Below are 16,221 nucleotides of genomic sequence, written 5' to 3'. Positions count from 1 at the left end.
AATCCCTATCACAGTTATAATTGTTATAAACCCTGACAGGGTTGAATACATAATAATGTCGGTATTTAACTAAACATAAGACAAACTCTTTATTTCATTTACGCGAGCGGAGCTGCGGGCCCGTCTAGTTAATTATAATGAGCTGAGCTAGGAAATATGACATAATATGTTCTTTCCGCGACTTTGACCGCATAGAAGTATTTTAACTGTTGTCCTTCGTTTATATACTCGTAAATCCGTGCTTTTTTCATCCATTTCGTTCCTTTAGGGAAAGCTTCCCGAGATGAAATAAATAAGGTATCCTTTAGCTAGTGACATTCCCACTGATATACTTAATATAACAAAGTCATAATAATGTAAAGCAGGCGCGTGTACCTAACATGGTAGCCGTAACGAACAAGATGCGATATCATTAAACTATATCGGAAATCCACGTCAAAACAATTCAGCTCTAAGATGAATGTCTCATTTATTTTATAAAATCGATTGTCAGTTGTGGATTTGTTTACAACTGGGTACCGACAACTGAGGTAATTTACCAATCATGGTCAAGCAATTTGTATGCATCTATGCATTGGCCATTTACATAAATTTCCCGGCTTAGGTCACATGGACATCACGGATCGACAGTGTTTACTTCCGCTATAAACAAGAAGATTGAGGCATATAGACAACAAAAAACAACATCTTTTACATATACCTAGCACCCCAAGTAGCATGGAAGTGTCGGCAACATCAATATAGCAGCCAATTAAGAACTTAGAGTGATTTAAGGGACGTATGAGAGTGTCAGAAAAGATTTAAGCTGTATAAAAGGTACTTTACAGATATTATACAGCTCAAGCTGTATAAAATCATTATAAAGGATTCTGCGGAAGCATGGGGTGCTTTATCAGAATATAAAAATCTACTATAAAACTAAAAGTGTTGTGAGAGACTACAAGCTAATTCTATCGTAAAAGCTGTATACAGGCTGTATTGTAGTAACACTTGGCACTTTTAGCTGTACAAAAGTATCTGTCAACTCCGTTTTAAAACATTAAGTGTTGTGAAACACTACAAGCTAATTTTATCGTAAAAGCTGTATACAGGCTGTATTGTAGTATTACTTGGCACTTGTTTCAACCCCGTTTTAAAGCTATTTCTTATGGCGTAATCTCACTCTCCTATAAGAATAGTAGTTGTATAACTTCTGTCTGTTAGGGTATTATACAACCAAATGAATAAATGGCAGCTATAGTACAGCTTTTTTCTATATTACTCATATAGTCGCTTATAACAATCTTTTGGCGTAATTTTACACTCGTATAAGTATAGTAGTGTAATGATTTCTGAAAATAAGTGTATTATAAAACTAAAGGAATATATGACAGTTACAGTACAGGTTTTTTATTTGTTATACGGATCTCTAAAGAGAATTATAACTTATGTACGGAGAACCGAAATACAGCCAAACGAATACAAATATTCTATTATAAAGCTGTTTTAATTACAAAAGCTGTAAAAGACACTCCATTTATTACACAGCACAGCTACTAAGATTATAATGCTCTCCAACTATCCTGTAGGCTGTTTAAAAATTGTCGCCATTTTTCAATAAAAAAAAAACGTATTTGTAAATATAATTAAAGAAATACTTGCAAATATTTAGCAGTCTAACGCCGTGTTATGATTACCAGCTAAAATAAATTGTTTAGCCTTAGAAGTAATATTTATAAATATTTTTGATACTCTAACCTTAAAAACAAACAGTAACTTTACCGATTTTTGATATTTTCCTTATGGTTTCTCTTTGTTATTTTGCAGGCGCGTAAATATTTTGCCAGAAAAGATACACAGGTTCACAATAAATAATAATCCGCACTTACCAATAATGTAATATTCCATTCAAGTCCTGTATAATATTTACTTTTACTTTTACCATCCACTATAACACTTTATTGTCGCCATTACTATATTACGAATGGACAAGATTAAGACATTTTAGTTTCTTAAATGATTATTATTCTCTTGTAATTCTTTCTTATAACTCATTTAAAACTTATATTCTTATATCGTACTTATAAGAGATTATCTGTAGTGTTAAGGTTTCCTGTTACACCGAAATATAGCTGTAATGCAGCTATTATGCAGCTTATGTATTGCTTATACAGCTACTCTACAGCTCTAATAACGCCAAAGGCTGTATAATTTGGGCCCTTTTTTTACTTATAAGGGCTGTATAAGCGCTTATACAGCCTTTATACAGCCTAACTGTACAGCTTATAGTATACAAATAAACTTTAATACAGCTTATATACAGCTTGCAATGCTACTTGGGACGTGACTCGTGAGTACATTTTAGATAGGTACCTAACTACATATATATACTTATCGAACTACTGTCGTGTAAAAATATTTACAATAAAAAAAATACCCGGCTACTGTATACTGTATGTATGTATGTATGTATGTATGTATGTATGTATGTATGTATAAACAAAGTACAAAGGCGAACTTATCCCTTTAAGGGATTTCTTCCAGTCTGTCTTATCGATTGAAACACCTCAAGCGTCATAATCAGCTCAATAGCATACCTTCTGCCTTTACCATAATAATCGAGTTGAAAAGGGTACGTACCTCCAAGCATGAGGAATGAATCCGGGGCATAACTCTGGGCAGTTGTCGCAGGGCCGCCCCTCCGACACCTCCTTTATCCGAACACCCTGTGGACAAAGAAATCAAATTTTACTCAGTGCCTTTACAACATAATAATAGCTTTGTTAATCCTAACAGACCTCATTGTTTCCCAGATTTAGAGCACTCAAGCTCTTAGTCATATCGTTGGCAAATACGTCGTTCTTTGTTCCAGCTCCTCTGACGTCTTCGCTGGACTCGCATTCGCTGTAGCTATCTGAAGTAGAAATCTCACTGTCCCTTCTATTGCCAAAAAGCTTAAAAATGCCCGTTTTCTCGCACCACGACTCTCCCTCTCTTTTAATTTGATTGTTACGCTTTTTTCTATGAATCCTAAAAGGCACTTGCTTCAGTCTCGGTTGTATCACGTAAGACGGTTTTAAAACTGTTTTCTTGTAAAGCTTTTCGTAGTCTTCTTCTGTCACCCCACAATGATATAAAAGGAAGTCTTTTCTAATCTGTTCTTTTCCTTCTGGATCTCTCCAGAAAGTCTCTTTTGTGTTGACTCCAAGATAGTAATCTAATTCTCTTTCCCCGAAATCCTTATCATCGATTGTCTCTTGTTTGTTTTGATTGTGGTCTACCCTTTGGTCGACGCCGTCTTGTGTTCTTGTCAACAACCGATACCTCCTGTTTGACATTTTCCTCATTAGAAATCCTGTGTTTGTTGACAGAAATTTGGTTGTTTTCCTGTACACTAATGCGACTGATTCTCTTCGCCTCTTCATTTTGTTTCTTTTAGCTATGTACCTTTTGACTCTATAAGCGAATTTTATAATAGCGCTTCTCCAGTTCATTGCATTCTTTATTAAATTTGCATAGTTTTAATAAACAATTTGTTTAGTATTGTCAAACATGATGTAAATAGCCATCAAAAGTAGACTTTCTGTCGAATATTTAGTCGTTTATGCTAACAAACGACGAAGGACTTGCTTGCTTGTTATTTTCAGAATCTCTATTTCCGTGACATTTCCGTTACAAAAAACTAAACAAATTCTGTATAAACGAGAGTCCCCCTCCGGGTCCTATGGCGGAATAAACCCACATACCTAGAACTTTAACGATTCAATCGAGAGAGTGGTCACCTGCCAATAGGTACGGAGTTTCTTGTCCAGTTTATCCAGATCCATCGGAATTCAGTATCATACTCTATCACTATAGTTTCGAACGTTGTATGGGAGTCTAGGAAGGTCAAGGTACGCTGGTTATTTGCAGGGTGGTAATGGGCAGTGCTAAGGGCGTGGACGTTTATGGTCAGACAAACAGACGTGTGTGCTATGTAAATGTTAAATGGTGTGTCAAATTGCACGGGGTTGCTTGTTACAGCGTTTTATTTGATTGCGGGCTTGTTAACGCTCGATTATGCTGCTTCGAAAACGTTTGACTTTTTCAAAGAAGTACTGTAGGTAGGTACATAAATGCGAAACAAACTGAGCGGAAGACACAAAAACACTTCTTGTTTTGTAAAACATTTAAACTAAAAATCCGTTTTCATACATTAGTGTTTTTATTTATTTATATACCTAAGAACCTCACAAATAAACACGTTTTATTTGTATGGAACTCGTATGATAAAGGTAATATATAAAATAAAGGTACCTATATAATAAAGAAAACGAATTAAATATCGGTTACATACTTACGTATTATTCTATATTTGAATAGATTAGATTTTTTGTTATTCACCCTGGTAAACAATGATTCATTATTATTATTTATTAACTGTTTTTTAAACCAAGATATTATTAGTTTTTATCTTCCTACTCCATCTAGCAAGACAGAGCGTAGTATTGAAGAAGTTTATTTCAAACTTAGTATCGAGATATCCCACTAGATAACGCTGTACTGCATGAAAAACGAAACCACGATGGTAACTTTTTGGTACTAGCAGCGCCATCTACCTCCGAGTAGCAGAACAAATTACCACGAGTTTCCTGTTTTAGCCGCTGTGTTGGATACTATCTAAAGTATTCCATATACTATGACAAACAAATATAACAGTATGTGTTTGATTGGATGTACAGTCGTTAGTTTTAATTTATTACCCATTTCGTACATTGTCACAGTGACAATAGTATGAGGTCTCTAGCGACTTTCATATTGATTGTCACTGTGACAAGGTACGAAATGGGTCATAAATTAATACTTTCAACCGTATTATATTTATTCATTTCATCATGTTTATAAACTAACAGCGTTATCTTACTGTATTGTTTTACGAGTACGTTATTGAAGACATAACAACAATCAGTATCAATAGTAGTATAGGTAAATATGAATTCATAGTAATTCTAAATAGTTACAAGTACAATTCGAGTAAATTAAGAATAATGCTTTACGGTAATAAATAAAACCATTTACGGCATTTACTACAACGACAATGATGCACGTGGCGAATAGTGGCGATGTACTTAACATTTCTCTGTCTTTATAACAATCATTATATTATTAAGTTTAATATCATAGCATATCAATTTTACAGTGCTTTTTCCGGGACAAAAGCTCTAGTGACGTAACCACTCAATTAACAGGGAGCTACATAATTTATAAACGTTTACAAACATCGAATCTATGAGATGACAGTCTTTTCCAAAAACGAATATACGTAAGTATACGACAAAACTTCGTACCAATTCGGTTTATTGTTTATTTTTTTTGCCGAGGAGAAACCACTGAAAATACCTAGACCAGCATTTCCCAAAGTATGGGTCGCGACCCATTGGTGGGTCACGAGCGAATATTGAGTGAGCCCTGAAGTTACTAGAGAATCTGAGTGTTACCAATTATATTTTATGCCCTTTTTAAGACGGCAAAGAGGCTGGTCCCGAATTTGGCAGTTTTTGTTAGGTGGGTCGGAGCCCAGTTAACTTTAGGAACCACTGACCTAGACTAGTTAAATGCGGTCAGGGTAAATGCGCTGTCTTTATTAAAATTATGATGAGTAACAAAAAGTTACCTACTATAATTGTAACTTGATTGTAACACAAGAAGGCAACTTATGTAACATGTTTACCTAGTATCTATTTCCGTTTGGGGCCCATTTTCCGGCTTGTTACTATGAACTTTGTACGTTTTCTGTAAATTCTGACCTTCAACAATTTCAACAATTGTTTCTTTGTTCCTACGCGGGGCGAGGACGTTCAAGGGCTAGGTTAAGGCTATGGCTGGTTAAATACAAGTATGTTTTAGAATTTAAAAATTTCGTATGCATATAAGTTGCCCGTTTTCATTTTTGCAAACCATTTCACAACTTCTTGTGCAGGGTTTGCACGTTTCAACTTGTGGAATTTCACTTATCCAATTTCTTTGTCCAATGTGTATTGCGTCTCACTCTCTCTTTAAGCAAAATGTGAGACACAAATACACATTGGACCAAGATATTGGACAGATGGAATACCACTCTAAGATCGGTGTCATGCAACACGAGTAGGTAGGTATAATGGTACTAACTTTAGTTAGTTTTTTTAGCATTAGAAAAAAAAGGTAAACAATCTAGACATGTATTTTTATAGAAAAAACACTTTTGAAAAATAAGTCACGGCAAATATGTAACAATTATGAATCATATACGATTATTTACATTCTTTAGTTAGTAGTATATTTACTGATTTTAAAAAGCGTTTTTCAATTAAAAGAAACGTCAAAATGGTGTAACCTTTTTCTAATGCTAAAAAAGCGAACTATATGTCCATACGTGTACCATGGTTGCAATAAAGAATTATGAATTACCTTCTTAAACAATGGAATATCGCATAGCATCTGATAATGGATACGGAAGGCATCAAAGGACATTCTAATATAATAAAACATGCATCGTGAAAACATGCATGAAATGTAAAATGTTTGACAGACATTTATTTTATTTTATCGTTAATACTGAGCTCGACACTTTTTACTTTGTATAAACTCGTTTGTATGGCAGTTTATAATAGCGCATCCCCTGAAAACAGGCCACGCACCGTTATCAATATCCACCTGAGCGCGCAATGATGAAGTGACGGCGCCGATGCCGAAACTAAGGGGAAAAACCGGGCAAGTGCGAGTCGGACTCGCGCACGAAGGGTTCCGTACCATAATGAAAAAAAAACGGAAAAAGATGCAAAAAAAAACGGTCACCCATCCAAGTACTGACCACGCCCGACGTTGCTTAACTTTGGTCAAAAATCACGTTTGTTGTATGGGAGGCCCATTTAAATCTTTATTTTATTCTGTTTTTAGTATTTGTTGTTATAGCGGCAACAGAAATACATCATCTGTGAAAATTTCAACTGTCACGGTTCGTGAAATACAGCCTGGTGACAGACAGACGGACGGACGGACGGACGGACGGACGGACAGCGAAGTCTTAGTAATAGGGTCCCGTTTTACCTTTTGGGTACGGAACCCTAAAAATGCTGTCACAAATAAAGACCGGCACATTGCTGTTAATTAAATGCCAAAATTGGCAGTTCATCGATGCGTATTAACTTGAAGTGAAATTAATTCTTATATTATGCCAGCGCGTGTACCGTAACTTTGACAGCCATTTGATTATTTTCATAACTTTTTTAACAACATTATTTTCGTCTGTACTCCACATTTCTCTTTGTTTTATGAATGCGCCAAATTGTTGGCTCCCGATTAAAATTTATTCAGCCTTTTCAGAATCGAAAGGGAAAAATGCTCTAGATTCTTTTACAAAAGCTTTATCTAAATGTAAATATAAACAAGGCATTTTTAAGTACCTACTTAATACGTATTTGTATTGGCTGTTAATTGATAGGAGGTAGTGAATAGAATCAGGCGTTACTTTGCGGAAATCCATACTAATTAAAACCAAAATATTACTTTGCTAATCCGCGAAAAGATAACGTGCTAGTCAATCAGTGCTAACCCGTTATACTTACTTGCGTATTTTTACATGCAATTAATATTCCCACCCTCCCACCGCAAAAATAAATACGCAAATAAATATAACAAACCACCACCAAAAGAATAAACCTCGACACGTGTTTCGCCTCTCTACGAGGCATCCTCAGGAGTTGTTGACGGTCTGACGCCCGGCAACGGAATGACCTGTCTAGAATGGTCGGCCATATTTATACCTTGACCACTCCCCCTACCGTGCAAGTGTGAGTGAGATGGAAAAATTCGTAATAACGGCGATGACGCAACATTCAATTGTTCATTAAGAATCATGCCCCTATTGTTGTACCTAATTATTTCCAGTTGTTCCAGAACACCCAAACGCAATCCCTTTTCGCAAACATGTAAAATATCAAAAGAATGATTCTCAGATAAAGTGTGACCTGTATCTAATAAGTGCTTTGCAAAATTGGACTTCTCTGGATGGTTATGTCTATATGACGCAACATGCTCTTTATACCTAGTAGTGAAACTGCGGCCCGTTTGCCCCACATACACTTTATTGCAATCGTCACAGGTAAGCTTATAAACTCCAGACTTTTTCCCATTCTCGATCTTATCTTTGCCATTGCAAAGCTTTGAGTGCAAAGTATTATTTGTCTTAAAGGCCACAGGAATGTCGTTAGACTTCAAAATTTTGTAAATTGCATCAGACAACTTGCCAACATAAGTTATGCTCGCTTTATATTTTTTAATCGGTTCAGAGGATCGTGCCGCATACAACATAGTGTTAACCATACTATTTCGCTTTTTCCTGATGATACCATCCACAACAGACTTATCGTAACCATTCGAAACTGCTAAGTGATAAATATTATTTAATTCAATCTGATAGTGTTCATCAGAAAGAGGCACAGTCAACATTCTATGCGCATAACAATGAAAAGCAGCCAACTTATGCTGCCACGGATGCGTGGAAGAAGCCGGGATAACTGTATCGGTATGTGTAGGCTTACGGTAAATTTTGAACTGATGCCTGTTGTTTACTTTAGTGATTGTTAAATCTAGAAAATTCAATGAGTTGTCTTGCTCTAGTTCCTTTTTAAACTTAATTTTTGGATGCTTACCATTAATTTCAGCAATAAATGCATCCAGCAGGCCCATACTACCCGTCCAACAAATAATCAAATCATCCACGTATCTAAAATAGTATAATATATTATTGTTGCCCACAATATGCTGGTTCTCAAAATGGTCCATAAAAATATCAGCCATTAAAGGACTTAGTGGTGAACCCATAGCCAAACCATCACTTTGCAAATAATACTGTCCCCCAAATCTGAAATAATTTTGTTTCATACAAATCGCTGTTAGATCTATCAATTCATCTACTTCCCCTGGATGTAAACGTTGCCCTTCAAAAAGACTTTTAATAATCTCCAAAGTCTCTCCATATGGCACATTTGTAAACAAACTGTCTACATCCAATGAAAGAAGAACAGCATTATCTGGTATGTTAATGTCCTGGATCTTTTCTATTAACTGCAAGCTATTTTTCAAGCAATATTTCGGCTGGAACTGGGACTTGTCTCTTATAATGGAATTCAACCTTTTTGCCAGATTATAAGTTGGCGCACCCAAATATGAGACCACTGGACGAACTGGGATATTATCCTTATGAATTTTCGGAAGTCCATAAAGAGTAGGAGCTCGTGGATTCATAGGCACAACCATACTCTTCTGATGTTCGGTTTCAAAAACAAACGAAGAATTCTTAACTGCTTGTCTAAGATCTTTCTGGAACCCTGGAGTTGGGTCTCTTTGCAATCTCGAAAATCCGTCACCTTGAATAAGGTCTAGTACTTTCTGATTATACTGTCCCTTCTCCATAATCACAATGCAGTTGCCTTTATCTGCCTTTGAAACCACCAAATCACTGTCTTGCACTTTCTGTTGTATAGATCTTAGCAGCAAAACATCAGAATCAACACACGCACTCTGTGCTGGACTAGTACTCTTGATAACATTAGCCACCATGGTCTTTGTATCTACATCACCACGGCCCCGCACTATTGCAACCTCAGAATCCACTGCCAAATTTTCTAATGTTCTATGAGTAATTTTTGTCTGGAAATTATACTTCAAACCCTTATCTAAAAGCCCAATTTCATTTTCTGAGAACTCCACATTAGTTAAATTCTTGACTCGAGGATGGAAAACATGGTGAGTTGTTACTTGCACATCCCTTCTCCTTAAAAATGAACCAGAACTCGACTCTGTTAACCTATGCAATTTGTTAAGCTGGGTAGTATACATCTGGTGTGCAAGTTCAGAAGCAAAGTATCTCGCCTTCTGGTCCAGAATATCGAATTCGAGATTATGCAACTTAAATGAAAGTTCTGAATATAACACCTTAAGATGCAATTTCAAATTATCCCTTACTGAAAACCAGTGGCGAGATTCTTCGTTCAACCATATTTTCTGAGCCCTATTAATAGCCAATTTAGCAGCCCTGGAAGTACTACTACAGCGGAAATGGATGTAATTAGGAACAACATTCAAACGCTTGCACTGTTGGTTAAACCAAACATTCTGGACAGCTGTGACGTTTGCAATAAAGTGTATGTGGGGCAAACGGGCCGCAGTTTCACTACTAGGTATAAAGAGCATGTTGCGTCATATAGACATAACCATCCAGAGAAGTCCAATTTTGCAAAGCACTTATTAGATACAGGTCACACTTTATCTGAGAATCATTCTTTTGATATTTTACATGTTTGCGAAAAGGGATTGCGTTTGGGTGTTCTGGAACAACTGGAAATAATTAGGTACAACAATAGGGGCATGATTCTTAATGAACAATTGAATGTTGCGTCATCGCCGTTATTACGAATTTTTCCATCTCACTCACACTTGCACGGTAGGGGGAGTGGTCAAGGTATAAATATGGCCGACCATTCTAGACAGGTCATTCCGTTGCCGGGCGTCAGACCGTCAACAACTCCTGAGGATGCCTCGTAGAGAGGCGAAACACGTGTCGAGGTTTATTCTTTTGGTGGTGGTTTGTTATATTTATTTGCGTATTTATTTTTGCGGTGGGAGGGTGGGAATATTAATTGCATGTAAAAATACGCAAGTAAGTATAACGGGTTAGCACTGATTGACTAGCACGTTATCTTTTCGCGGATTAGCAAAGTAATATTTTGGTTTTAATTGATAGGAGGTACTTACTAAGCCTTAGAATTAGGAACGTAGTCATTATTAAATTATTAATAGTCTTTGCAAATTGAGCTATAAAAGGAAGTCCCTTTAATATATGTATAAAATAATATTACTAACTGTATAAGCTTAGAATAAATTTAAAATAAATTTATTCTAATTTAAAATAAATTTATTCTAAGCTTAATAGCATCGTTTGCAGACATGTTTGCTTATTACCGTGGGGCTTAGTCAATTTGTGTAAAAATGTCCTATAATATTTATTTATTTATTTATTTTATTTCATTTTTATTAAAAATTAAATAAAACTGTATATTTATATCTTATATCTAAGCACCCGAGATATTATTCCCCTACTCTGGAATACTTATTCTGGATCAGCGATAAATACGATCGACTACACCCCCAAAAGCCATGAACACGGGGCACCTCGCATGGATATGTGCTTTGAAAATGACCAGTTAAAATTGCTCCCGAGTGTAGTTAACGTAAAGGGATTAACAGTCCACTGATTAACAGTCCGCCGGACGGTATAGGCCTATCAGTTGTTCGGAACTGTCAAAATTTTGTTCTAACTGACAGGCCGATACCGTCCAGCGGACTGTTAATCAGTGGGCCCCTTAAAACTGCCATAAAACTGTTTCAGATTGCATTGACAAGTTCTATATCGTATTGTGAACCTATAACGGCTATAACCTAGCGGGTACCCCTGCGTGGGCGGACGTCGTCCTATACTTACATATTCTTACATCATTGGCTTTTATTTGGCAAACAAAGCTGTCAAGTAGTTACTTGATCTTTGACTAATCGGTCTTCAGATTAGATCTTATATCAGGAACTTGTGCGTTTATCGAGTAATTTGTTTAAATAGTGGAAGAATATATCTTCTTCTTCCTCGCGTTATCCCGGCATTTTGCCACGGCTCATGGGAGCCTGGGGTCCGCTTGACAACTAATCCCATGATTTGACGTAGGCACTAGTTTTTACGAAAGCTACTGCCATCTGACCTTCCAACTCAGAGGGGGAACTAGGCCTTATTGGGATTAGACCGGTTTCCTCACGATGTTTTCATTCACCGAAAAGCAACTCGTAAATATCAAATGATATTTCGTACATAAATTCCGAAAAACTCATTGGTACGAGCCGGGGTTTGAACCCGCGACCTCTGCATTGAAAGTCACACGCTCTTACCGCTAGGCCACCAGCGCTTTATTGAGTGGAAGAATATATACCTACCGTAAAATGGGGTGAGTAGGGATTCGATTACGAGGGCAGTTGGGTTATGAATGGGGTGAGGAGGGATGGTAGGTGAGATGGTATTTTTAGACCAGAGTTATCACATTGTTACGTAAATACTTTATTTTCTTGAGAAGTCAAGCTATTGTAATATTGTGTCAATTCTAGCAATTGTCCCATCTCACTCAATTCCCATCCCCCCTATTTCCTACTATCTAGTGTTTATCTTTAAATCTATGAAATTAAACGACAGATTATCATTGAAAAACTAAAGTTCATACTATCCGAATCTTTTCAAGTATATAAATCAACGTGCCACATATAATAATAAACTTTTATTGAGGTTTAAACTTCGGATTTGTCCCAACTCACCCCATTTTACGGTACAAAAAGCGTTAGTAGTTTATTAGCGATAAAAGCGTGCGACTTACAGTCTGGAGGTCGCGGGTTTAAACCCCGATTTTTTTTTCTTAAGGACCAATGGAAAGTAATTCAATGGCCCAAATTATTAGGTCAGTACAGTATTTAATTAAGGGTCGATCTGTTGCTACTCGTAGTTCCTGTGTGCACTAACCTTTGGATTCATTCTTCGTTTTAAGTATTACCGGAGACAGGTAAATTGATGTATGTGATGAAAAAACTCTTAAATGAAGAACAAGTGACTTGGAATCAGCGTGTGACGTATCGTCACCGAACCTGAACGATCAGATCAGTAAACATCGCATCACTCCTCGAAATACGCCTTACGTAACATCGGTGACCGTGAATGCCTAATATGGGCCGGGATTGGCACAAGTCATAAGAGTTTTTAAATGTGTTCTATCCGGTATTTATCTTTACGATCATCGGTATTGTACGAAATAAAAAACATTGATTGGTTTGATAAGATATCAACATTTTAATAGACACTCGAAAAACCTACCTACACTTAATGACTAAAGATTAATCATAGGTTTTATAATAGAGCTATCTAGAAGTCTGTGGGTGTGATTAATGTTCTGTCAATTTATTTGACTTAGGAAGTTTGTATGACATCATGCTTAGTTCTAAATTATTTACTCATCACAGCAAGTAGAATTTAGGGTATCTGACTGACTAGCCAAATCAATAATTTTATTTTCTCAAACATGCAATGAAATATTGATGTTATGTTCCTTATAATAGGCTGCGAAGTATGACGTTTCAGGTGCGGCTAGGACAAAAGGTCGTTAATGGAATTTCATACACATCTTGCAGGCCTAGGCCGGCAAAGTCCTCTTTTTTAATTTTCATTTCACAGATATTTGTGACACAGCATCGTGGCATTCATCCATTAAAAAAAACTAGAGGCAGTATTTGCTTTATGGTTCGTAATGACACTCTGCCACTACGCCTATAAAAAAAAACAAAAAACAATGTTTGCTATAATTTGCAATTTTATTTGTATAAAATCAACATGAACTTAATAAATAATACATTCTATAATTTTAAATTATAAATTTAACTACACAAATAAAAACATTTAAAATATTTCATCTAAACGTTAGCGGTAAAAAGGTCTACACAAACACGCGTAGTTATATTTTTTAAATTGTTATGGAGGTAAAGTTGAAAAATATTCATTTTGTTTTATTGGATTTATGGTGCGTTGTTGATTTTTTGACTTTAATATGAGTTTCGACGAAATAATGAAATAAATATTAATTGTAATCGTAGGTGTTGGAATTGGCAGCGTAAGCAGAATTGAATTTAATAACTTGCTGCCTTTACCGCCAAGTCAAAGACGAAGTATGTATATGGTTGCTTATGGCAATTTTATTATTTGAGAAACTAAGAAAAATGGCTTACAGTTTATTAGAAACAGTTTTGTGGCATATTTTAAATGAATGTAACTACAAATTCGTCAACACTGTGGAAATTATACTTATTTACTCCATGCATAAAGCAACGATATATGTGAAACATGATATCAACATGAAAGACTATGTAAACTTATGTGACGAAAACGACAGTCAGGCGGATACAAGGCGAAAAAATCAAAGATACATGAAAATATACGGGTAGTAAAAATACACGACTCGTGTAAAACATACGCGTGATAATGATATAGGTACGTGTTGGTTATATTTTGGGTGTAGTTTACTTTTAGTTTTTTCTATAAATAAAACTTGGGTTTCGTGGATTTTTTATTTTATTTATTTCATTACATGTTTGAGAAAAGCACTATACATACCTCGGCGGGAAATGGGGTTGCCCGCGCTCAGACCTATCCGACCTCGCTTCGCTCGGCCGTCTATATGTCTTCGGCCGGCAACCCCTTTCGTCCCGGCCTCTGTAGTAATGTACTATTATATGTAGCACAGAACATGTGACGTCACGGTCAATTTACCTACTGTTATCGTTCTATCCGATTTATTAAATAGAAATTGTGCCAACAAATTATTGCTGTCTACGTTTTCGTAATAATTGCCTGGTGCTTTATTTCGTACATGGTGTGAATCTTTTTATTTTAAATACTTACAGTCAACATACCTACTAGACGTGTGCGCCGCGCCGGCGCGCCGCCGCCGCCGGACTTTTTTGCCACGCCGCCGCCGCCGATAAATGATCGGCGTGAAATCGGCGTGACCCTGAGTGTTGTTAATCAGCTATTTTCACTTGATATTTGGATTACAATAGGATTTTTGCATTATATATGTTACAGTTGTCAAATATATATCAATTATTTATTAAATGAAACAGAATAGCCAGTTGCACAAACTATTTGACACACCAATTTAAGTAATCCTTAGTGTTCAGCGTCAAGAAAGTTGACGTCATTATATGAAGTAGGATTTTTTCCTGTAAATTTTGTATTCACATTCAACTATTAAATAATTAGACTTTTTACACCTTCACCTCACATACGAAGTGAGAATGCTATTACATGAAAATACTTACATTGCAATTAACTAGGCAAAGAAAACACAGGGCTCATGTACCATGGAACCTCAATGAGCAACAGAAAAGGAAAACTAACTAGCTAATGTTGCGTTGCGATCATCAATATTATCATCCTTGCTTGTACTATTGTCGACTAGCTTACGGAAATAACAACAAGAAATGCAATGAAATGGCGGCTTTTCGTGAAAATTGAATTTGAAAGTTCTAGAGTGGTCTTAAGATCAACCATTCCAAGACCAAAGTAATGGTTGTAGAAAGTTTGTATATCTTGGTGGTACGAGTTCTCGTCTTTCCTATATTCCATTATGGTGCCGAGATGCTGAGCCTCAAAAAGGGTGACGTGCAAAGGTTGGCGCTTTAGAGATGTAGTGTTGGCGAAGACTGCTGCTGTGCTGCTTATACCTAGGACAGCTAGAAGAACAAACCCCTTAACTGGGGTTTCCACAACATCTTTCTTCGGACATATTATGCGGTTTCCAACGCATGATGTGGCGAAACATAATATGAATTTAGGCCCAATGAATGGCAAACGTGCTCAGAGTGGAACATGTGTGAGATGGTCGATGGCTGGCGGCAGTGCAATGGCTTCTGACAGCACGAAATTGAGACAAATTACATGTGGTCGCAATCGTCAGCAATAAGAAAACGAGAAAGAAGATACTTCTCACTGAGCCTGGTGCTTGTACGGCAAGAAAACCATTAAAGAAAAGCCATAGCAGTCCACTATGTCTAGGATATTGCAAGGATATTTGATGATAAGCCATGTACAGCATGACAAAACGGAGTTACACAGAGATACTAATCTGGTCGACAGTCATTGGGACCAGGTAACCCCTTAATACAAGCCAGTTACTAGCAAAATCAAGTTATTATACCTATCCTATTTATGTTCATTTACAAACCCCATTTTACTCAAAACCTATTCAAAACTATACGTAGATTACGTAGTTCACTTACTAGCAACCTGGATTAATCAAAATTTTCAAGAAAAACGACAGATTAATGATTTTTCTTTAGAAACCTGAAAGTCAAGGTCACGCCGATTTCACGCCGAAAACACGCCGCCGCCGCCGATTTTCCGGCAAACGCCGCCGCCGATCGTTTTTTAATCGGCGCACACGTCTAATACCTACCTATTGGAATAAGCGTAAAGCTGAGGACCTATCACAGCGCTTGCATTTTCGAGCGACAGAGAGGCAGATAACGACGTCAGCACCTGATTGTGATTTGTTTGCATGGAGATGGATGACTGTGTACCGTGAGTGTTTGAAGTATTGTGAGACGATGGATGACAGGCCTTCCACAGTCGGTGTATAGGTAATA

The 16,221-nt window shown here is 36.7% G+C and overlaps 1 protein-coding gene across 1 annotated transcript in view; it reads right to left on the bottom strand.

The window, feature by feature from the left end:
* The window catches only part of LOC134793527 (four and a half LIM domains protein 2-like), a 215,124-nt gene that overhangs the window by 133,434 nt on the left and 65,469 nt on the right, over nt 1–16,221 (bottom strand). Inside the window, exon 2 of the mRNA XM_063765123.1 lies at nt 2,620–2,705. Within this exon, the coding sequence (XP_063621193.1) occupies nt 2,620–2,705 (86 nt within the window). The remainder of the gene's footprint in view (nt 1–2,619; nt 2,706–16,221) is intronic.

The sequence above is a fragment of the Cydia splendana genome, chromosome 9, assembly GCF_910591565.1.
Source record: "Cydia splendana chromosome 9, ilCydSple1.2, whole genome shotgun sequence".
NCBI classification, from domain to species: domain Eukaryota; kingdom Metazoa; phylum Arthropoda; class Insecta; order Lepidoptera; family Tortricidae; genus Cydia; species Cydia splendana.
This window is presented reverse-complemented; position numbering and strand designations above follow the sequence as displayed.